Below are 23,318 nucleotides of genomic sequence, written 5' to 3'. Positions count from 1 at the left end.
CCAGCCGTAAGTACAATAACCCATTATCACACGCAGTAGTGCTCAAATCCCTATTCCTAAACAGTTTCCTAGTGTTTGCTTCCTGGTAATTCACAAGGGCCAGGGGAGGGAGTGAATGATCATTCAGGTAACATTAGATTCCTCCTTTGGCTGCTGTGTGAAATATAGTCCGGCACTATGCACCTTGTGTAATCTAGTCTGACACCATGTGTGTGTGCGTGCACACACAGTGGAATAAAGCCCTCCCTGTGACAGGTCCCGAGAAAAAGCTCCTCTTTGTTTTGTAGGCTTGTCCTGATAAGCACCTGTAAGGCAATGCTAAATAGGACAGATCCCCGTGAGAACATCCACATACATCAGTAACACAGCACGCTAGCGGCTTAATATTATACTGTTCTGGTTTTATTAAAGGAAGCTGGAACACAGAGCAGCAACTGATATATTGTACTGCTCCATGACTCAGCTCATGCTTCCCCTTACAGCTGCACTCAGCATTATTTGAACCGATGGAGGTGCCCACATGCTGACAGGTGGCTTGGTTCTTGTCTGTCTGAGCAGATGCGGCAACCTTGAATCGATTCATGATGCACACCGACAGCTGGATAAATGCTGAAACCCCGCTCAGAACCGGCGAGGGCTGCTTTGAGCAGGGGAAACGCATCCCGGTTTGTACACCTCTGTAGCCGCGGGTTTGAGCAGCACTCACAGAGAAGAACTCGTGCAAAACTGGAGCCGACGGTCTCAGATGGGGAAACTGATGAGCAGCAAAAAGGCAGTACCTCGTCTCTGCCGACCCCTGGCAGAGAACCAGGACTGGAGAGCTCAGGTACAACACGCAGTGCTGCCTCACATTTTCTAACCGGGCAGCTGGGGAAATTATTTTAAAAGACTTCCTATCCTGCAGGACATTAACATATCTGAGGCACAAGACAACTGGGGGTGTTTCAGAAGAGGACACTGTCATTCCAGGAAACAGAAAACGGCACGTCTACAGTCGTATGTGAGGGTAACCACACATTTCCCAAATGGGTATTGTTGCTTGGCAACCTTTAAAGTATCGCATTGCCACCACAGGGCTTACACTGAGGAAATAAAAGGAATTCATTAAAACATCGAATAGAGGAGATAAAATTGGCTCAATTGGTTACCCATATTGTTAAAGCCCCTCAGGTCCTCTAATGGCAGATAACTGTTTATGCAGTACAGACATGAATTATTATGATTGTAAGAGCACTGAGAAGCTCCTAAGGCACGACCCATTACCAATCAAGTCTTATCATTAGGAGCTGTTCTGGAAATTAAAGGACTTGGTCTCCAGCTCATGCAGTTTGTTTTTCTCTTCAGCTTACTAAAACAAGGTTTGCCGTCTCATCTAGCACTGGAAAAAAACAAATCAAGGCTTTCTAAATTTATCCCAGAAATGCCAATTATGACCTTGTACTGAAACCAGTGCTTTTACCTTCCTTTTATATCCATCTGCAGAGGTCCTTTTTTTTTTGGCAAGATCATTATCATTATTTTATAGGTGGAAATTTTGCGCTACACAGTACCCAAAACTAATTTTAGGTCAAAGTTCCTTTAATTTGGATTATAAGGAAGTATTTTTTTTATTTTTTTCCTGTGCCACTATAGTGATCACACAAAACCCACACAAGCCACTGCAGAACTGAAAAGTCCATCATGGCTCAAAGACTCATGTCCAGACAGCCGGTTTATAAATATTAAGGTGTCTGATTGCGTAGGTTTAGTCTAAACTTGGTAAATTACAGACTGAAGTCTAGGTTTCATACATCTCAGATATTTTATACATGTTCCTCTAGATGCACATCTAATTGACAGTAATCTACAGTGATATGAATTACACATTGGCCTCTGAAATAGCTTGTTTTATATCGTAAGATTTATCACTGACACCCTGCTATCAGGCTTGTTATTATGCTCTTCACTCTGATTTATTGACCCTCTATAAACTAGACAGAAGCTTCACTAGTTTAAATTAATCTTTGATCAACAAACTTAATGCAATTATCTGCACCACCATCCAACTTAAGACTGAATCTCCCAAGAACTACTTGCAGTTGCAGTATAATGCCACAGCCAGTGTCTGGAACAATATGCAGAGCGAGCTGAAAGTGTTCTGTTTAATAAGAGCTTTTCTGCCCAACACTCGCACTTGTTAGCAGGGCCACACCCTGCTTTGTTATTTACATCTTATTTATTGCTCTCTTCCACTGCTTTTTTGCAAATCTTTAGGCCAGGTCGTCTTTATAAATGTGGATTAATTCTCAACAGACTCATGTGATTCAATAAACTGAAGGATTATTACCCAATAGACCCATCTTCTGTATGGTTATAGCCCTTTGATCACAGTCATTATATTATTAAATAAAGTCTTCTGTGATCCAGACTGAAGTGACAGTTTGGCTTCTCACAGACGGGGGCCAAACATCCTGCTTATGCTAAGCAGTCACACCACAAGGGGTTAATTCAGTCCAGGGGGAGGTTCAAACTGCTGTGTCCATTTAAAATACCCTCGGCAACCCTGGACAGGGGTCTGTCTCTTTTCAACCGGTATCCTAGCAACCAACCCCTGATGGGGCACACAATGTGGACAGCATCAGGCTTATCAGGTAACACCATCAACCCGCCCCCTGGGGTCTGCTCAGTGTTACCAGCTTAGCACTGCTCAGGCAAAAGGAAAGACTGGGTGTCAAATTCACAGCAGGAAGGAAGGTTCCAATGGAGGGGTTAAAAAAACCACATGGTCACCATATAAAAACAAAGATACCAATCATGCTGGCCAGCATAAGAGTGAGATGGTAAAAGATGCCACAGGGCAATGCAGAGGCATTCTGAAGCAACACCTATCATATAACATAATACATGATATAATGTACAAGACTGGGTCTTTGCCCTGACTTTTTGACATGAGGGATTTGAGTACTCCTCTATAAATTACCAGACAGGTCTCGGCAAATCTTTTCCATTTGCAATACTCTAAAATTAGTGTGAGGGTTTGGAGGGCACTACTTATCCCTTTGTCCAGTGGTAAGCTATTTCTCCTTAAAAGCGACTCAACTGCAAAACGGCAACAGCTCTTCAGCAAACCAGGCACAGCTCTGTATCACACTCTATATCTTTCCCAGCAGTTTCCAGAAAAGCACGTGTACCCACTGTTTAAAGCAGTCCCAGGCCCTCTTACTTACTGGAGATCTTGGATACCTTGACGAGGCATTCCAATACATAAGGAATTTTCAAGAATACATTGGACAAAAACAAGAACCACAAACCTCTGTTATATCCTAAGTATAACCTTGAAGAATAGTTCCCATATTCTGAGAGCCAAACTACTAATGAGCTACATTTTTGAGAAATGATGGAGGTTGGTATTGTGTTCCTCCCAGCAGTTATGTAAAATCGGCACTGTAACCTTGTCAGTTAACAGCGCTGTGCTTGAGTCTATTTAAAAATGAAGAACCCTGTGGGCTATTTTCCCTCCAGAATCTAATTTTGTGTTTTGTGTGCTGAATGTTCCAAAGACACCATTTTTCCATCTTGAAAATATTACCAGCCTGTATGCTATTCCATCCGTCCCTGTGCAGGAAAATCTGGTTCAGAATTCAGCTGCTAGAATCCTGACTAGATCACATGCATGTGATAAGATCACTCCTGTCTAGGAAGCTTTGCACTGGCTTCCTGTCAGGAAAGATTGAGGCAATCTTTCCATTTAATTCAAAACTCTATGTGGTATAGCCCCTCAGCTTCAAGTTGAAATATGATCCACTTTCTTCCCTCCATTTGACAATCCTCCTAGCATATCTCTACACTCTGGAGGTGACTATGTATTTGCAGATAACTATCACAGGATATTTCAAATATCTGTGATCACACAGTAGCATTTACCATTGCTGTAACACTCTTCTAACAGATTTCTCACACATGCTTACAGATACATGGTTATAAGATACCTAATTAGGGATGTTTCCTTTAAAGAAAAAGTTGAACAAGATCAGGTTCTAGTCCCTACTGAAAACCAAACCAAAATTGGTTTGGCCAAATGGTCTCTTAATTTTTATCCCCTTGTATGGTCTTGTGATTTTCACCAAGTGAAGGACAAACTGTGCTGCTCAGGCCAAATACTGATTATGGAATTGGAATAGAACATAACCAAAATGCTACGTTCCAGCACTTTTCTTAGCAGGGAGTTCTGCACTGTCTAAAAGTGCATTTTAGACAGTAGCTATACGAGACCGTTGAAAAAAGCAATTCAAACATTGTGACCAGGCATGCCTCCCGTCTTGTATGTGGTATTTTTCCTGCTTGTCGGGGAGTTTCGGCGTGTCTAAACCACGGGAGATGAGCTTTAGAAAACACTCTGTGGCTTTCCCTAATTCTAGTTCAGGAGATAAAACATTTCAATCAGGCATCTACTTAAACCACTGACTGCACTGCAAACAGCCTCTCCCCAGCCAACAAAATAAATGGTGTTCTACCAAGCAGATGCACAGGAGCAATGGAAGAGAAAATGCAAGAACAAGAGAAAATGTAGCCGTCTCAACTATAACTGTACTCATTAGCCCGTATAGTGTTTCTGAATCAGTTGAAAATATCAAAGCTTACAGCACATTCAGAAATAACAGATTTTTTTTTATTTTAGGCTATACAGAATTTAGCAAAAGCAGTAGCATGCGTCTGTTTTTTTTTTCCCCCACAAAGGCCACTCAGAAACGATCTGTAAGAGCTTTGGACTTGCAATCTAGGGTGTCATTCAGAGGAAAGCTCTTTGGCTCCCACCCTCTTCGACAAGCATATGGGGGGGTAATGAAAGATGAGAACACAAGCAGCAGGAACAACAGCAAGGAATTATTGTATTCAATTATACCCCCTTACCTTTTACCAACTGCTCTCCAAAAAGCAATAATACAACCTGTGCAAAATATTAATAAGGAAAATCGAGAGGTTGGTGTCAATATTTAAAGCTATCTAGCATTCAGAAGCCCTGGCATTATAACTCTTAAGCTTGCATGGGTAAGTCTGAATGAGGAGACATTCTCCCCTCCCCCTTATCGACATTATCTACGGCACAATAATCACACATCCTATGTTATCTGGAACTTTGCGGAGCTCAGGAAGTGGGTTAGCTCTCAGAGAAGAGCCCCCCAAAGTCTCATTGTAATGGAAATGAGATCCGATGCACAAACTCGGAACAGCACAATGGGCGATGTATTGTTTGGGTGGCAGTGCTGGTAAACAATACCAGCCACATTCCACTGCATTATCCTTTTGCTACAGTCACTGTACCCTTCCGACAGCTCACAGCAGAATGCAGAAACACTCAACTGTAAGCAAGAAAGCATCATCATTCAGGAGTTTATGATTAACCACCGAACCAGAAAGCCATTGTCCAACCCACCATGTCTCCACTCCTATTTCCCTTTATGCACAACCTTTGAGCCCCAGATTGTGCAATACCAGGCAGCACAGCACTGCAGTTTCAGTGTCGCACAGGCAGGAGGGACGGGCAGGTTTCAGTGCAGGAACAGGTTCCTTTTATAGCTGTCATCACAGCTGACACGAAACCCAACAATAAACTTCTATAAGCCAGCAACAAATGATCTGAGCCGCTGTTATCGCTCCAATGGGGGGAAATGACAGTTTTATTTTTAAAGCCGATCAATAAAAAAACAACAACACCAGCACGCGCATCTCCATATCTAAAGCCACAACCAAGAGCAAACTGGCCGTAAAGTCCAATTGAACTGTTGCAATAGTGAAACAGGTCAGGGTCCATTAGTACAGTTAAGAGGTTATCCTGTACAATCACCGCTGAGCTGAATAACCCCCTTTTGTTTGTAACTGGTCTTAAATCCCTATCCTCCGGGGCTGTGCCAGTTGGATGGGAAGCTGGGCGCTTTGCTCAAACAGTGCTGGAGAGTGGGTGAGTATTACTTCATGGAATACAGACATAGTATTCCTCAGATGGAAACACAACACCTTTCTGCGTACAAGACCGCAATACACTCTTTTCACAGCTTCTGCGAAGAGCAGAGGAAATCTTTGAAAAACCTCACCATCCACCAGTGGCTCTTTTCCGTGATCAGCAGTTATCAGAAACCTTGCTTTAAAAGCCAAACGCTCAATAATCACTAAAACCCCCACTTCAGACAGGGAGGTGAATCACAGAATTTCTCTGATGGAGGTCCGCAAAGCTGAAGGCAACCAAGAAACAAAGCAGGGTGGCTCCTTTTAACCAAAGACTGCTACACAAGAACATAAAATCAAATTTTGTACATTTTACACATGACTTGGAGTATCAGTTTCGCGTAGAGCCACAGGGCTGTTTTTTTAAATCATCAATGATAGCTGTATTTACGAATGGTGTTTTTTAGGGCGGTGTTCATTCTGGTAATTCTGAACTGCTTTATTAAGGCGTGAGCGATTAAAAAAAAACAGTGGAGCTGCGGTTTGGATTATTTCAACCTCCAAGGCTACCAAAACACAAAAACATGCTTCTTAATTGCCGTGCCTGACAGGCAGAGGCGAGAAACGCCACATTTCCCCCTGCTCAGCACCGTACAGCTGCGCGTTTATCAGTAAATTAACATTCATTAGCATCTCAGAGTCCTCCTTCGTCTCCCAGAACATTAACATTTATTTTTCGCAGTTAAGGGAGAAAAAACAACAGGACCCGCGGCGGATACGAGACGCCTCGACCAAATCCTCAATTAAACAAGTTTCAATATTAAATTTCTCTGGACGGTGGCGGCTTTCAAGACACAGTTAATCCAACTTCTGAACCGAGGTCTTAACAGCAGTGGATCAAGTCCACGGGTTTTGTGAAATATCGACAGCCAATGGCAGATGGCAGACAATGTCACTACAAAACAGTACTTTTGAAGCCGGGGGAGGTTTTAGAGATAAATCCCGGCAGATCTACCCCTCCATTGTTCTCGACGTTAATTCCGAAACGCAGCTAATCGCTAATTAATATTTAGAGCCAGATTATCGAATCTAAATTAGGCCGCCTGGATCTTCCATAAAGAAACGCGGTGTAATTTAAGCAAATTAAATCACGGCATTATCATCATAAACAAAAAAAACTCCAGTAAACTGTTATTTTCACATTTCACACGGGAAACGACGGGTCCAAGCAGGCACGACTGGAAATTTCACTTCACACTTTTCAGAAAACGGGCGGGAGCCTCAACTTTTCATCCACCCGCCTTTGACACCACCACCAAAATCACGGACGGGCGACAAAGAGACGAAACCCACACCCCAACTCCGTTTTTCCCTCGCTACACCCCCCACACACATATCGTCCTCCAACGGGACTTGTATAGCGGAATCCTTAGCAAAGAAGGGAGTTGTTTTTTTTGTTGTTTTGTTCAATACAGCCCCGGCGGTAGCGGAGTTTCGGACGCCGGCGCGGCCCGGACCCGCTCCGACCCTTTTGTTTCCAAGGGGGCGACTTGTTGCTACGAGACCGCGCGCGGCGGCACGAGAGGCGGCGGCACTCCAAAGGGCTGGAGAGGGGCAGAGCCCTGCAGCGACCGAGCAACACCGGTGGCGATAATAATCGTGATTATTGTAATGCCGCATCCCGGGGCGTCGGGGAGCGGAGGCGCCCCCTTAAGAGACTTTTCCCTCGTCCTCTCCCGACCCGCTGCGGTGCTTCCACCACTTGCTGAAACAAAGGGGCGCTACGGATTCCGCTGGGGCACAGAAGCAGGAGGAGGAAGAATTTTCCCCACAGCGTCGACCTCGTTAACTTACTACTAACCAGCGGCAATTGTTCAGGATGGCAGCTGTAGTTGGTGGGATTAGAACATCGAATTTAAATCCGTGTGTAAAACTATAACCCCTCTATTCGCAAACGAAAAAAGCTTAAAGAACCACTCAATCGCATATTGTAACTTTTTTCACCCGCATGTTTCTTTTTTTTCCCCTAGAATAAACACGACAAGACAAGAAAGCGCGTTTCTTTAAAACGTCTATAAATCCAACCTATTTGTTGTAGAGGGAAACCTATTTTTTTCCCCCCACTCGAACACATAACTTTAAAAAAAAAAAATCTTACGCCATTTAAGACCAGGTCTGCTACTCGCTCACTTTGTCAACAGTAAAGTTGGGGGGGGGGAGAGAGAGACAGAGAAAAATAAAAGAAACTCACCTGGGAACAACACTCCTAAGATAAAAAGACAAGACAATCCCGAGAAAGCCATTCTCCGCCGTTAAACGGGTGCCCAGAATATAGATTTCTTCCCAGAGGGGAGCGAACAGAAACTTGCCGGCTGTGCGCCTCGCTGGCTCTCTGGTCTTTAGCATCAGCGGTGCTCCTCCTCGCGATCCCAGCCCGAGCAGGTGGATTGGAGCCGCACACGTCACTTCCGGGAGCAAGGTACCGTCCGCGGGCTGCGGGCGAGCGAGGCGCGCGGGCGCCCCCTGCTGGCGGGCTTGCGGCACTGCCGCTGTCCGCGATTTTGACTCAAGCCAATCCAGTAGTGTTGTTTTGTTTGGGTTGGGGTGGGGGGGGACAGAGAAATTCTGCTCTTTCGAGTCCTTTCCGCTTCTGCAGACTTCCCGAGGAGTGGAGGTGATATATACATATGTGTAGTAGGTTTATTCCATGCTGGGAAAAAAAGAAGGAAGAAAACACAACGTTTCGGCTGCGGAGCCTTCTTCGGGGTGTCTTCGCCCGAAACGTTGCGTTTCTTTTTCTTCTCTTTTCAGCAGGGCATAAACCTATTACTTCGTCCTTTGCAGCCTACGCATGCAGACGCGGCTGGCCCACCTGAACTACTACAGCTTATACATATATGTTATGTTGTTCAAGCGGGTAGCTGCGTCAGGACAATAATAATAATAATAATAATAATAATTGCTTACACTTATATAGCGCTTTTCTGGACACTCCACTCAAAGCACTTTACAGGTAATGGGGATCCCCTCCACCACCACCAATGTGCAGCATCCACCTGGATGATGCGACGGCAGCCATAGTGCGCCAGAACGCTCACCACACATTAGCTATCAGTGGGGAGGAGAGCAGAGTAATGTAGCCAATTCATAGAGGGGGATTATTAGGAGGCCATGATTAGTAAGGGCCAATTGGAAATTTGGCCAGGACGCCGGGGTTACACCCCTACTCTTTTCGAGAAGCGCCCTGGGATTTTTAATGACCACAGAGAGTCAGGACCTCGGTTTTACGTCTCATCCGAAGGACGGCGCCTGTTTACAGTATAGTGTCCCCGTCACTATACTGGGGCATTAGGACCCACATGGACCGCAGGGTGAGCGCCCCCCGCTGGCCCCACTAACACCTCTTCCAGTACAGGTTTATTCCATTCCGAAGAGAGAAGAAAGAGAAACGCAACGTTTCGGGCGAAGACACCCCGAAGAAGGCTCCGCAGCCGAAACGTTGTGTTTTCTTTTCTCTTCTCTCTTCGGCATGGAATCAACCTGTACTTGTTCCTAATACAGATGTGTACTTTTCAAAAAGGTCAGAAGGTTCAGAAGCTTTCAAAACCCCAGCTGATTTACCAAACACGGGCCGAATTGAAGGCGCTTCTGTGGCGGATCTAGAGTACTACCAGGAGGACGGGCAGGAAGTCTCTGCACGGCGGTGTGCGCGATCTCTCGCTCCGATTGCAGAAGCTGGTATGCTTAAGGGAAGTGTTTGAGATGATGTCTGGCCGGGTGCAGTAGTCCGTGTCGCTCTAGCCAGGTAAACGTGATGCCGAGACAACGCGGACTGTGCACTGACTGACGGGACTGGCCGAAGGAGACGGGTCTTCCTGGCTGAAGCTAGGGTTGAAAGGCCCGTGTTTCACGTCTATAACACTTAAAATACTTAGAAGCTGCAGTTGTCAAAGACAGACCCCGGAGGCCAGGTCACAATTCACAACCACAGCACACCTTGGTTCCGCATTAAAAAAGTCAATTCACGGCGCTGTAATACTTGTATTTCCACGACACTTGACAAAAGTGCCTGTTATATGATGGATAACCGAAAACAATTTCAAAGATGCAGAAATAAAGGACTTTCGGTATATAAAAACGTCTGGCTGTAACAGCCTCTTCCTGGATTTTCATGCTAAGAGACCTGGGCAATTAAAAGACGCTACTGAAGGAGGCGTTGTTTACTTACCTGCTCGACGTGCACCTCCTTCCCTGTCCACCAGGTGGCGATAACGCTTCACGGGCGCCATCCTCGGTTGGCAGGAAGGTGTATCCGTTTTCTGAGCGTCTTTTATCCTTTATTTTTAGTAGTACGAGTATTAATACCACGGGGGTGTGAGAACTTAGGAGGCTCATCTAAACCACACTACCGAGTCGCCCAGATTCACATCAAAATTCTTAAATGAGCGGTCTCTCCAAATCCTCTGCGATTAAGTCATTTGGCTTTTATTTTCCATTCGTCCAATAGAACAGTCGGGATCTGGTTTTTTCTTCTTCATTTATTAACGAACAAATGCAACAGGGCGAGAGGTGTGTTGGCTGATGGGGAGAAAGGTAAAAACACAACAAAGTGTTTTAGAAAATAAGCCATTTGAAACATATATAGATATGCGTGTTGCACTTGTGTTGGCCTTTGCCGTTATTAAGCTTAAAGTTATAAAACAAAGTTGAAGGTATTTTTTTAGTGGTCAGAACAGCGAACTGCAGCAAAGACAAACGCTTGTATTTCGAATCTCATTCTCTGCGGTGAACCGTTTACATGCGAACTGTTCGGGACATACATTTAGTCAGTTTCAATAAACGAAGTCATGCTAGTTTTCTGACAAAAGTCTTTATCGTAAAAGTTTTTTATTTGTTGTTGTTTATCCGGGCTGGACAGGAGCGCTGAAGCAGAAACGACTGGACTCGTTAGCACAGTCTTCGGCTCGGGTCTCTCCTTTCCTCTCGGCGGTCGGCGTTATCTCATCAGACGGAACGACGTTTAAAGAAACACACAAAAAACGCAACACAACACAACACGAGGAGCCGCGCCACGCCGTCCCTCAGCCGGCGAACAGCAGAAAGCCGCTGAAGGTGGTGTCGTCGTCGTCGTCGGCGAAGAGCCCGTTGAAGTACTCGCCCCCCACCACCTGCAGCCACACCCTGTCTCCCGCGTCCAGGGCGAGCACCGCGCCCCCCGCCGCCTGGTCCTCGCTGCTCTGGTACTTGTCCGCCGTGTGGAGGACCCGCGCGCCGTTCCGCACCAGCGCCACCTTCACGTTGCGGGAGTACACGGTGATGTGGTAGGCGAAGTAGTAGGCGCCCGCCACCCTGCAGGTGAACCGGCCCGTGGCGGGGTCGTAGTCGCCCTGCTGGTTGTAGAGGACCTTGTCGAAGCGGATGGGCGCGTTGGCGGGGGGCAGCTTGGTGGCCTCCGTCAGGCCCACGGAGAAGGCGCTCTTCTGGAGCTCCGGGGTGGCGCCGGTGTCCCCCTTCTCCCCCGCGTCCCCCTTCTCCCCCTTCTGGCCGGGGTACCCCACGCTGCCCTTCGGGCCCGCCGGGCCCTCCTCCCCCTTGGGGCCGGGGCGCCCCGTGTGGCCCAGGGGGCCGCGGAAGCCGGTTTCCCCCTGAGGCCCCGTCACCCCCTGCTGCCCCTCGGGGCCCTGGGGCCCCACGTCGCCCTTCACCCCCTGTGGGCCCGGCAGCCCCAGCTCTCCTTTCTGCCCCTTGTCTCCGGCGAGGCCCTGGACCCCTTGGGGGCCCAGCTTCCCCGGAAAGCCCCTCTCCCCCGGCTCCCCTCGCCGGCCCTTCACTCCTGCGGCCGCGGCAGCGCCTGAGGATTAAACAGCACAGCGGCAGAGTCACGCCTGGCTCCACAAACACATCGGCTTGGCTCTTCAGTGAAAAACAATCACCTGGCAACAGGCTCAGGACTCACAAATGTCTTATTACACATTACCTATGTCTTATTACATGTTATTACATATTGCCTACATCTTATTACATATTATCTACATCTTATTACATATTACCTATGTCTTATTACTCAATCCCGTTGTAATTGTACTGTATGTTATTTTACTCTGACTGGTCTCCTCTTACTTTGCTTAACAGCAGGAGTCTCTGGCCCTGGGGAGCCCTATTAAAGTGCAATTAGATAACCGTTAAATCAGCAATTAAAAAAAAAAAGACCTGGAACAATTTCACAGTGATCAATTAAGCTGGTAATTCATTACAGTTAGCAGTTTAGAGGCCATTTCAGCTCACCGCTCCCTTAATTGAACAGATCATTTGCTCAGTTGACAGCCTGTGTTCCCGGTCTGTATAAAGAGCTGATTGAGGGTGATCTGAAAAATGACTGGCTGACCTAGAGAACACCAGGGGTGGAGACCCCTGCTTCGGAGCAGCGATATGAGCATTGAAACACGCTTTGCCCTCATTCAGGCATTAGAGCACGAGCACCAGACTCCAGCTGGACACTCATGCGTCACAGCCAAAGGGAAGAGGTGTACAGGCGATCCCACATGAGCCACTCAGTACAGAGCCTTCCAGGTGCTCCCAGGAGACGTGACACCCCTTACCTGGCTCCCCCTTGTCTCCCTTCGGGCCGTCCTGTCCTGAGGAGCCGCAGGTGCCCAGCTCACCTGTCCCGTAGAGAAACACCTTTTCACCATCAAATCATTCCAACCTTTCTTCATCATTTAACACTTGAAAAGCTCCTCATTGCTGAACAGCTAAAAGAAAATGTATTCATCCACCCCGCCATACTACTGCGAGAACCCACGAAAAAGAACAAAACAACTCCGCTGTTCTCCTAAATGCCCTGTCTTTGTTTTATTGTTTATTTAGAAGCGTTGGACATTTCAACAAGTGTACAGGTGCCATTCACAAAGGCCCCTCAATCAAAAAGTAATCGGAATCATTCACAAAGTTCCTCCTCACTGGAACAGGTGTAAATCTCTCCAGAACTCACTCTCTCCAGAACAAGACGCGCTCTCAGACAGCACAGCACATCTCAAGAGTACTGGCAGTGTCAGGATGCCCAATATGAAAATAATATCCTAGGTTCGGGAACAGAACATTCCCCTAGTACCTCCTTTTCAACATGCCACCTTTACTGACTTTGCTTCATCGCCAAAATGCCCAAGCCTTTTCATTGTAATTATTGAGTGTTCCACAGCAATGCTTTCCAGTTTGTAAGCCTCATCCTAACTGGTGCTGCACTGGAACAGTGGTTTGTTCTCTGGGCAGTGGACAGTGGCAGCCTCAGCAAACTGCTCTGGATCAAAGAGAATACATTCATAACCCAGCCTCCTCCTGCAGGAACTGTGTAACAGAGAATGATGATAAGTTCGTTCGCATCATTTGTGTTATGTTAAAAAAAAATGTTTGACTTTTGGTTTGATTTCCCTGTGTGCGGCTGTTGACCAGGCCGACATAATACCCGGATCCCCCTTGTCTCCTTTGCCGCCATCGCGCCCATCTCTTCCGGGCGCCCCGTTATGCCCGGGGTTTCCGGGAATACCGGGGTGCCCGGATAGACAGCCGTCTCTCCCCGTGACGTCACCAGCGGCGACCAGAACCGCGAGCAGGAGAAGGGCGGCGCTCAGTTTGCGCGTCGGGATTGGCGCCGCGGTCTGGGGGGAGAAAAGGTAAACAGCGGTCTTTACTCATGCATCGAGGTCAGGAACCAGCCGACCAGAAAAGAACAGCTCTGTCAATCATCACTGTGTAGTGAAATAAAGCCTTAATGATTTATGAAGAGGTTGTATTACAATGGGAATTGATTCTTTGTAAAACAGATGGTTCAAAATGGCAAAATAACCTCAGTTTGTTTCAAGAAAGGTGTTCTTTGCAAAAAACAAAGAAGAGGAATAACCTGGTTTCAACCACTACTACTCAAAACCTTTTGATATATAAAAATGGAGTCACCTGGCCGTCTTCTAACTAAAGGTGCTGAGCTTCACAGAAATGTTTACATTGTTCTACAAATCTACTGTGCTCTAAAAACACAACTATACTTTTATAAACGACACAGTGCATATAATTTAATCATAAGTAATTTAAAAAAAAAAGAAATACTAACCATTGTGCAGGTACTCCTCAATCAGACTGGAGAAATCCAAGGCAATGAGAACCTACACAGGTTTTAAAATGGAAGGAGACTGCTTTCCATAGCATTTTATACAGTCTGGTTGCAGCTGTGAGTTAGTCATTTGTTATGAATGTTCTGTAAAACCCATTAAGAAACAGTCTGTGTGATATGTGTAAGCAATGGTCAAACCAGGCCATATTGCAACAGTTCTGCTAGTTAGAGGAGGCCAGAGTCCACCACACTGCAGAACCTGAGACCTCATCCTTCCCATCTACTCAATACAAGACTGTCTTGAGGAGCAGTTCCCAGCCCTGGTCCTGGAGGAGTGCCGTGTCTTCTGGTTTTTTCCCTGCAGTCAAGTTCGTCCTCACGGGCCGATTGATTTCAACTTTCGATTTGTGGTATATTTCGCAATTTACTTTCAGTTTTTAAAGGGGTTTGTAATTGGTATGAACCCTGGAACTTTTTCCAAGTTTCAGACCTGGCCTCATTAAGATGTGTTACCTGACATGTAACTAATTGAACCTCTGCAGAAGGAGGAAAAAAAAAAGGATTCTGATAGTGTTATTTCCACCCGTATCAACTAATAAGAGTTTTTTAAATAGAAGGAACAGCCAGCAAGTCAAGGAGAGTCTGTGTGAAGGTCTGTGTGCTGAAGGTGTTGGGGGAAAAAAATACCCTTAAGTTGGGTATTTTTACATTTGAATATAGTTTAACACTGTACTATACTAAGGACTGATCAAAGAAACGAGTTAAACAAAAGTCTAAACAAATGAGCAGATCAACAAACTCATCATCATCACTGGAGATGTGCAGCTCTGGATATAACCAAGTGTTATAAACTGGACTGCAAACAGGTGTTATATTTTCTACACAGACTAGATTCACAGAAAGCATTAAAGGAGCGTCGTCTTCTTATCTAGATTGATGAGGATGGGGGGGGGGGGGGGGGAAGACTAAACACTGTTGTAGCCTTAGCAGAAACATACAAAGGATCTAGCAGGGACACCAGCAAGACAGAAGTATTCTTTCATTTGTGTGGAATAAATGAGGCTGGAAAAAAATCTGCATGTGCTTTCATTGACATCAATGAAAGAAGAAAACCGAGTCAAGCTTCCTCTTCTAAAGATTAAGAAAACGTTCAGTGCATTAGAAAAAAACAAATTCTGTCACCTGATAGAGCTGCATTATATTCTATAATAACTGCAGCGAAGTCCTGATACTGTTGGACAACTAGGCCAGATTATTTCTCACCTTTCGCAGTGAAACAGTCCAATATTTAACAGGCTAGTGCAGTTGTAAATCAATGGATTACCTGACTTTCTGGCAGCTGCTTCTGTAATTGTAGATGTATGCGCAGAAGGAAACACTGCAGCCAGTCATTGCAGGCTTTGCACCCTTAGATCCCATGGCATCATGTTGGTGAAGTTAAGCAGGTTCTGCTGAAAAGCTATTTAAAAGCACTGTATACGTGTACTTGTTTGCTTTTTTTTGTTAATCGAAAATATGAAGGGCAGCACAGCGGTGCAGTGGTGCCTCACAGCTCTGGGGCCCTGGGTCCAATTCCACATGCTCTGTGTGGAGTTCTGACTGGGTCTGCATGGGTTTCCACTGGGTGCTCCCGTTTCCTCCCAGTCCAAAGACATGCTGGTAGGTTAACTTGACATCTGGGAAAACTGCCCCTTGGTGTGAGAATGTGTGTCTCTGGGTAACCCCCCGTGACCCTGAATCAGAAAAAAGTTAGAAAATGGACTGGATAATTGAATACGTTTAACATAAGGAACTTTGTTCTAAGAGGCACATTTTACATTTAATGAGTACAAAAGCCCAGATAGACTGTTTCACCAAAAAAATCAGAGCTTGTGGGCTGAACCAGCTTAATTTCTCAGGTGGTCTGTGAGATTCATAAGAAATAACACCTGAAAAACAACACTACAAAACAATCACTGTGGACATAGAGTTACTTAAATATTAGAAAGAGCAAGTCTGGAGATGTACTTGTTGCCAATTTCTACAATAAAAAAAATAATCTTACTCCACGATTTTGTTTGTGAATTAATTTAATAAGGACGTAATAAAAAAAACATCTGGACGGTTAATTTTTCATACAATAAAAAAAAGACCATTCTTGTGGTACATTGAAAATGAACATCCTGGTACAGGGATTACTGAATTTAGCCACACAGAAATTAGGAAACAGGTTCCTTAGTTGTGTCTTAACACTTTCCATACAGACGTTTTTAGGCATAACAGAACGCATGAATGTGAAACAAGAGCGAATGCTTAGCACGACTCTGGAATGTAACTGTTAGACACAGTAGTCATGGAGGTAAAAATTCATAAAATAAGAGGCACCTGACTTTTTGTTATAGATATTGTTCTGCAGAGCTGTCAGTAACAAATCCAACACATTGCTACAAACAAAGCCCATCAACTGGCATTCAGCTTCATGTAGGCATTCAACACCAGAAACAAAAGCTTTTATTTTTTGGATTTAAATACATAAGGACACATGCTGGTAAAAGAGTTTATAGAGGTAATGAGGGCGCTATCCTCAGCCTTCTCTTGGGCTACAGTAGGTGTGCTTACGTTGAGCTAGAGACATCTACCCCTCCTCAGGGAAGTCATTGTACTCTTAACTCCAAATGCTTCCCAAAGCCAGTTCCGAAAGCTAATATCTTCATGAGAACGTTTGACAGTTTTCAGCTGAATGCCAAGCTTACCCCTTTCAAAATGAATCGTTCCTTTGTTATACCTGAAGAGATAGTCTTTTTGTCCCCAACATATACAAACTATGCATTTTTTTCTAAGAAATGCATAATTTCACTTAAGATGATTGCATTTAAAGGTGCTATAAAAGATAGTTTCTTACTGAGTACCAGTGATCCACAGGTATTAATATGCAACTCAAATGTTATATTGAAGCAGCTATGCTGAGGTTGCCTGCAGTTGGGTTAAACAATGTTTAACTGCATTAAGGCACAGAGCTCCTGAGGGGAAACGCAACACCAAACAGCAGAGTGTAGGGATTCTGAAGACAGTAGTAACACACTGGTTGAAACTGGAATAATGGCCACAGACAGCCAAACACAATTTGACCAGATTGTGTTTGGGTACAGCACTCGGAAAGAGACTGCATGCCATCGTCACATCGTTAATCCAAGCTCAGACCATCTCTGGTCTGTCAAGGATTTGTTAAAATAATCCTGTGCAAAGACCAGAGACACCTGAAAAAGATGCCGTCACTCGTCGTTATTCAATCAAATAAATTTGTGAATGAGAAAAACTATTAAAGAAATAAAATACACTCGCATACTCGGGACAGCTCTAGAATTTATTCTTATGCCTAAAAATGTGCTCCAAGATTATATTTCTGACTTAAATAAAGACTACCAGTCTCCAGTAAAATGCATCAGGAAACAAACTATGTTTGATAGATATTGTACACACCCTCTAAACTCACAGTTTGAAATGCCTACTAACATTTAAAAAGGATCCAGCCTTCAAGGAGATGTAACGTCGGAGAAAATATATTTCTAAACGTTGCTTAATTCAACTTGTGCATATTCTTATTTCGATATACAAATTCCAGCGGTATATACTGTACGGTCGAAACAAAAGGCGCACTTCTGCAGGGTTTTGTTTTTTTTTTTGTTGGTTCCTTCTCGAACCAGCAAAATCAAAATACTTCCTGTCCGTCCGTGCTCCACGTGACCTCCCTCTGCTTTCCTGGCTCTGTGCCTCCGGGCGAGAGGGGCGGGCAAGGGTCACCTGTGGGGGGGGCAGCGCTCGGTCCGCCAGGCCCGGCTGCAGGTCCGCCAGCCGCCACCGGGGGGCCCACTCACTTCTTGAACGGGGCGAGCCGTGTGAAACTGTGCCAGAACGGCGAAGGCTTCGGCTTGGGCTCCGCCAGGGAGAAGACCTTCTGCTGCGGAATGCTGGCGGGCAAGGCGAGGTGCCGCTGATGGATTGGGTGCAGGGACTGGTGCGGAGGGGGCGCGGGACACCCGTTGTAGGCCACGCCTTAAAGGAAGAAGACACGCAGACTCCTGTCAATCCGCGGAGCCCTTAACCTTAACAACGGTGCGACAACGTGCGAGGCAGTACAAGGGAAAGCGCATCGCACCTGCCTACACTCCTGGCCAACAGCGGGGGAGCCCTGTGGAGTTCATTTACAGGGCTGCTGCTCGGAGAGATCGGCCGTGCTCAGGGGAGCGCTGGACAGCCCACACTGCTGCAGAGCTCTGGTGCACCCTTCGCAACAGCTGGACTCCTTAGAGGCCCTTCTTCAGAGGGCTCCTAATACACACCCAGAGGTACCCCCGGGAGAAACTGGTTTATCAAGCAGGACATCTAGTCTCCTCAAAGACCATAAGGCTTCCCCGGCTGGAATCACTGCTGGACACCACCGGTCACTCAAATACGTGGGGGCACCTCCCTGCCCAGGCTGCCCCACCCAGAGCAATCTCAGTCTCACTGGAGAGGAAGCACTAACCCCAGCTGTCAGCATCAGCGCCAGGAGCTACAGGGGGCTCCCTTTCCAGAACGGACAGGTGTCTCCTCCAAACCTGGGAGTCCGCCGACTAATGCCTTTCCCCTGTAAGTGCAGTGCTTCTGACTTAACTGAGCTCAAGTTCAATACTTCACTGCCCTGACAACTCGTTGCGTGGAATGTGGTCCGGTGAGCTCATACAATTAAAGACATACGACACAGATACACAACAAAGCCAATAACAGAATGCATATCCGCCCAACAGATCTTTCCACACCATCCTCAACACACACCAGTAATAAAATAAAAAAAAAAACAGTGAGAGATTGAGCTGTGCAAAGTTGAAAAAATTAAAACTTTTAGTTGCACCCCACAGCCTCTGGGTGGGTGCTGTTACAGAACCTAGTCGCCCTTGTCTTGGTAGACCTAACTCACCCAGCGGGGGGAGGAAATTAAAATAGTGGTGGCACTGTGGCTGAGGATCTGTGGAAGGTTGCCGGTTCAAATCCCATGGCTGGTAGAGGAATCCTACTCTGTTGGGCCCCTGAGCAAGGCTCTTAACCCCAACTGCTCCAGGGGCGCTGTACAATGGCTGACCCTGCACTCTGACCCCAAGCTTCTCTCCCTGTCTGTGTGTCTCATGGAGAGCAACCTGGGGTATGCGAAAAGATGAATTCCTAATGCAAGAAATTGTATGTGGCCAATAAAGTGATCTGATCTTAAACCTGGTGAACTTGAACTATTCCAGCCATACTGGTATTTCTGTTACCATAATTCCTTTTATGAAGCATGCATGTTACAAAACCAGGCTGCGCATATTCTGCATGTGTACAAATACTTGCTTTGTGCTGTAATAGTTATTTTGCAACAAACATCTTATGCTACGTGTGCTAAAAATAGCCACAAGAGGGGGGTGTGGCATCTCGTCTTTTTTTCTAGATGCATAGCTTGACCAAAGGCAATGTTTGCTACTTGTTAGCACTGATGATTGAGAGCTTCTTTCAGGCACATGACCACAACCTTCCCCCCCTCCCCTTCACATTCCTTAACGTTTAGTCTCGCGTCTTTACAACACCACTTTTTCTAAACCGTTGGCTTCCGCAAACAGTTGCATGTTTTCCTTACCTTTCAGCTTTCCTTGTCTTGACTTTCGAGCATTCAGAATGGCTTGTTTCCTCTGGTTTTCGGTTATTTCCATTCCTGCCATTAAAAAGGAGGTCAGAGATTTTCAGTTACTCGAGAAAAGAGAAAAGTTAAAATGCAACCTCCTACACTGTTCAGGAGCGGAAAACAATTAAAGAGTTTTGTTTTTATGCCTATTAAGGGTTTGATGAATTGAGCGTTCATGTGGAACAGATTCCAGCAGGGGTGCAGGTCTCCGGCAGCAGGATTGCAAACCACTGCCTCAAAGTGAAACAAGTCAACCGTCAGACCATCAGCTCTGCTGCTCAGAACAGCGTAATTGGACTGTGCAGGCAAAATGTACTCACTACTTCATTCACGGTGCTGGTTTAAAAAAATTAAGACCTTTATACCAAAATACCAAACTTGCCTTTCCAACAGGTAAATGTTTTCATCCATTTTAATTTCACAAATTTCAATAGACGAAAAATGAATTTACCGTTGATGCATATGAAGAATTGTAGATGTACTTACATTAAAATAAAGTTCATTAAAGCGTGTATTTGCTGACCGTTTTAATCGGGATCACCTTTTATTCGCCAAGTACACTTTATGTACTAGGAATTTACTCTGGTGTGATTGGTGCTGAAAAAGCAGTCTACATTATACATATATACAAGCAAGACAATAGACATCATTATAACAGCACACATATACATAACTAGGAATTCAAGTTAAGCTGAAGGACAGCTCTGGGAAAGAAGCTGTTCAGGTACCAGGTGGTTCTGGTTTTTAATAGACCTGTAGCTTCTTCCAGAGGGAAGTTTATGAAACAGGTGGTCATCTGCATGGGAGGGGTCATCAGCAATCTTTCCTGTCCGCTTCTTTGCTCTGAAAGTGTACTTATCATCAATGGAGGGCGGATGACAGCCCAGTGACCCTCCCCGCAGAAAGGAGCGGCTCTGTAAAACTGGTTCAGAACTGGCCAGGAGACACCCACGTGCTCCAGTTGGCTCAACTCCTAACTCACCCATTTCCTTGTCCTCCTTCACCCTCTTCCTCTCGTCCTCGAAGGCCCGCAGCCACCTACGCTTGTCCTCCGGCTTCTTGGCGGAGAAGGCACACACCTCGCCCGTGGACCGGCCGCGGAGCTTGAAGGCGTTCCTCACGGTCACGTTGAGGTCCCTGTCCTTGCCGTCTTCCGCGTCCAGGACTTCCATGTCGTCCAGGTCCATGCGCCCCTTGTAGTAGAGCATGTCCCTGCGCAGGATGTCCTTCCGGCAGAATATGAGCTGGTGGTCGAACAGGAAGAAGGTTCTCTGCTGCGTCTTCCCCTGCCTGGAGATCCTGGTCAGGTCTCCACTGTGGATCAGTTCAGAGCTGCGGCCTAAAACGTCCGGCCCCTTGAAGAGTCCAGAAAAAGAGCTTGCGGTTTCTCCTCTCTGCTACCAACAGCCACGTACAGCACAGCACATTACTCACGGGTCTTAGGACATCACTGGGACACTGTGCAGTACATCACTTAACTCAGGTCTCAGGACGTCATAAACAAGAGATGTCACAACACATTTAACTTTCTACTCGGGCCAAAGTTAATGCCTTCCCTTAATAACGTAATTCTCAGATGAAATGCACTGCAATATTACTTACACCCTACGTGAAAATGTGTTTTGTAAATGGCCTGCTGCAGCTGTAAATGTCTTACATATTTTGGGAACAAGGCTTCCGAATGGATACTCACCTCCCAGTTGACGATAGAGACCTGCCAGTGCGCGATCTTGTCTATGCTCTCTAGCCTCCTCTTCCTTTCATTGATGAGGCAAGCGACGTTTTTCATCGCCTCGTAGGCAGCGGAGATGTTCTTGTAGTCACTGGGAGGGGGACAGAATTTTAGTCAGACTTTCGTGGCTTTTTACGAAGAGAAATAAAATCCGTCTGTCTCCATTCTGCGTTGTATCACTGGGAATCGGCGGGGGTCTGGAGCATGCTGGCCTCTCACCTGTGCTCGCGCGTCGTGTACTTCAGCAGCTCTGCTAGCTGCAGGGGGTATTTGCAGATCTTCTGCACGGGAGTGAGCAGGAAACCATCGATAGCAATATCAATCATCTGCTGCAGGAGACGGCAGGCCTCAAAGAAATGGCGGTATTTGCCGTGCTTCATTAAGTGAGAGAGCTCAGTGCAGGCACTGGGGTGATTATTACAGTACTCTGAATAGATTGAGAAGCCTTCTTGCTGCAATGGTAAAAAAAAAAGAAAGATTAAAGACACTCTGCTGAAAAAAAGAATGAATAAACCCCATCATCAGCCAAGACCCAGAAAAAAAATCACTTTCAGTTTCTTTTTAGCTACAAGCGTAATGATTTGATGCTGCCTATGAAAAGCTTTTGCTCTCTGCTCCCTAGGGCCTGCATTTCCACAAGAATTAGGGAAGACATTGAGATTCCACCATCTAATTATTTCCTTTCCTCCTGCTGTACTAGCACTGGGGTCTAGCAGGTTCTGTGAAGACAAACAACCGAGACTGTGCAGTGCATTTGAATTTGTGTTAATGTTGGAACCCCAAGCACTTTGTTTTCGTTAATCACTATAACATCAAAATTTAATTGCTTGTTTGTGAATGATGCTATAGACAAATTTATTATTTTTCAAAAAGGTTACAACAAAAGACTACAACACCGTTTCTTTCCTTTTCCTGCATTCTGCACAGACGTAAATGTCTACACAGCAGTAAAACTCTTTTTCTGTTCAGATAAACCATACACGCTCCAGTTCCTCGGCGGACTGGCTTTCGAGCTCTGGAGCTCAGCCCTCTCCTCACTCACATGCAGCAGGAAGCAGGAGCCTATTTCACTCAGGTGAGGCTCTTCTTTGTTGTACTGCTTCTCCAAGTCCTTTAAGAACTTCCTCTGGAATTTGTAGATGTCCTCAATGTTGCTAAAAATAGTCTTCAACTGGCTCTCGCTGAACATTCCTGTGTGCTTCCGACACTGCTTGATGTAGCCCTGTTTAAAAAAAAAATCAGAGAGTGGGAGGTTGTCTCAAAACTGAAGCAAGTACAGCTGCCGTCTTTTAAACTTGAGGACCCTTCGCATCTCACTTAGGAACGGGACACAAACTAGAACCATCGCTATCCCTTTGACTCATCACTAAAGCGCTTGCTACAGTAGCTGTGTACGCAACTACACACATGCCCAATGTTTTTAGAGTTTTCCCCGTCTTTTAAGCTTTCTCATCTCCACGTGCTGACAAAAAGCTCCAGAAGGAGCCGGCCTGCTGACCTCGCAGATGTCCCTCAGGTGCTTGATGTAGACACGCTCGGTGTTCATGATCTCCTTGACGACGTTGGTCCTCATCTGGCCCTTGTGCTCCGAGGTCTTGTGTCGGGGCTCCCTGGGCGGGGGGTCCTCTTCGTCCTGGGTGCTCTCTGCGCTTTCGCCCAGCGACTCCTCCTGGTTGACCCTGAGCTACAGAAATCAAATCAAAGTTTATTTATCAAATGCACAACAATACAGCGTGCGGCGGCAGCAGTTGCTGGCAATGAAATGTCTTTTCTGCGAGCTCACAGAAATCACAAAATTGAGGTTATGAAAATAAGGTTACATAATAATAGATGTAATAGAAATTGAATAAAGCTCAATATGAGTCGAGCTGCTGTGTGTCCATGGTGTG

General features: G+C 45.9%; 3 protein-coding genes across 7 annotated transcripts in view; all 3 read right to left on the bottom strand.

Annotated features, from left to right (window-relative positions):
• cxadr (CXADR Ig-like cell adhesion molecule) overlaps nt 1-8,350 on the bottom strand; it is a 47,858-nt gene extending 39,508 nt beyond the window's left edge. The window contains exon 1 of one of the 2 annotated variants that reach the window (XM_088638856.1): nt 8,174-8,350. In XM_088638856.1, coding sequence (XP_088494982.1) covers nt 8,174-8,225 — 52 coding nt within the window. In that variant the 5' untranslated portion in view covers nt 8,226-8,350. The remainder of the gene's footprint in view (nt 1-8,173) is intronic. The other variant, XM_088638857.1, reaches the window with a different exon arrangement.
• A 1,966-nt stretch (nt 8,351-10,316) lies between these two features.
• c1qtnf9 (C1q and TNF related 9) lies at nt 10,317-14,142 on the bottom strand. The gene is made up of 4 exons (XM_088638858.1): nt 14,027-14,142; nt 13,385-13,577; nt 12,522-12,584; nt 10,317-11,773 (listed from the first exon to the last, which is right to left on the bottom strand). Exons 1-4 carry the CDS (start codon nt 14,027-14,029, stop codon nt 11,004-11,006), a joined length of 1,029 nt encoding a protein of 342 aa, XP_088494984.1. The 5' UTR covers nt 14,030-14,142; the 3' UTR covers nt 10,317-11,003.
• Nucleotides 14,143-16,077: 1,935 nt separating this feature from the next.
• The window catches only part of spata13 (spermatogenesis associated 13), a 42,240-nt gene continuing 34,999 nt past the window's right edge, over nt 16,078-23,318 (bottom strand). For all 4 annotated transcript variants that reach the window (XM_088638840.1, XM_088638843.1, XM_088638842.1 and 1 more), the window contains 7 exons: nt 22,928-23,113; nt 22,472-22,651; nt 21,649-21,881; nt 21,391-21,520; nt 20,680-21,052; nt 19,653-19,727; nt 16,078-18,058 (listed from right to left, as the gene is read on the bottom strand). In XM_088638840.1, coding sequence (XP_088494966.1) covers nt 17,877-18,058; nt 19,653-19,727; nt 20,680-21,052; nt 21,391-21,520; nt 21,649-21,881; nt 22,472-22,651; nt 22,928-23,113 — 1,359 coding nt within the window. In that variant the 3' untranslated portion in view covers nt 16,078-17,876. The remainder of the gene's footprint in view (nt 18,059-19,652; nt 19,728-20,679; nt 21,053-21,390; nt 21,521-21,648; nt 21,882-22,471; nt 22,652-22,927; nt 23,114-23,318) is intronic.

Source organism: Lepisosteus platostomus, chromosome 7 (genome assembly GCF_059453375.1).
Source record: "Lepisosteus platostomus isolate fLepPlt1 chromosome 7, fLepPlt1.hap1, whole genome shotgun sequence".
Lineage (NCBI taxonomy): Eukaryota > Metazoa > Chordata > Actinopteri > Semionotiformes > Lepisosteidae > Lepisosteus > Lepisosteus platostomus.
This window is presented reverse-complemented; position numbering and strand designations above follow the sequence as displayed.

Excerpts from the sequence above, each read along its gene's own strand:
- c1qtnf9 (XM_088638858.1), bottom strand. Across the intron at positions 12,585-13,384 it reads AGGAGACAAGGGGGATCCGG|GTGAGCTGGGCACCTGCGGC; the intron begins GTATTATGTCGG and ends TCTACGGGACAG. Across the intron at positions 11,774-12,521 it reads GGGAGACAAGGGGGAGCCAG|GCGCTGCCGCGGCCGCAGGA; the intron begins GTAAGGGGTGTC and ends TTTAATCCTCAG.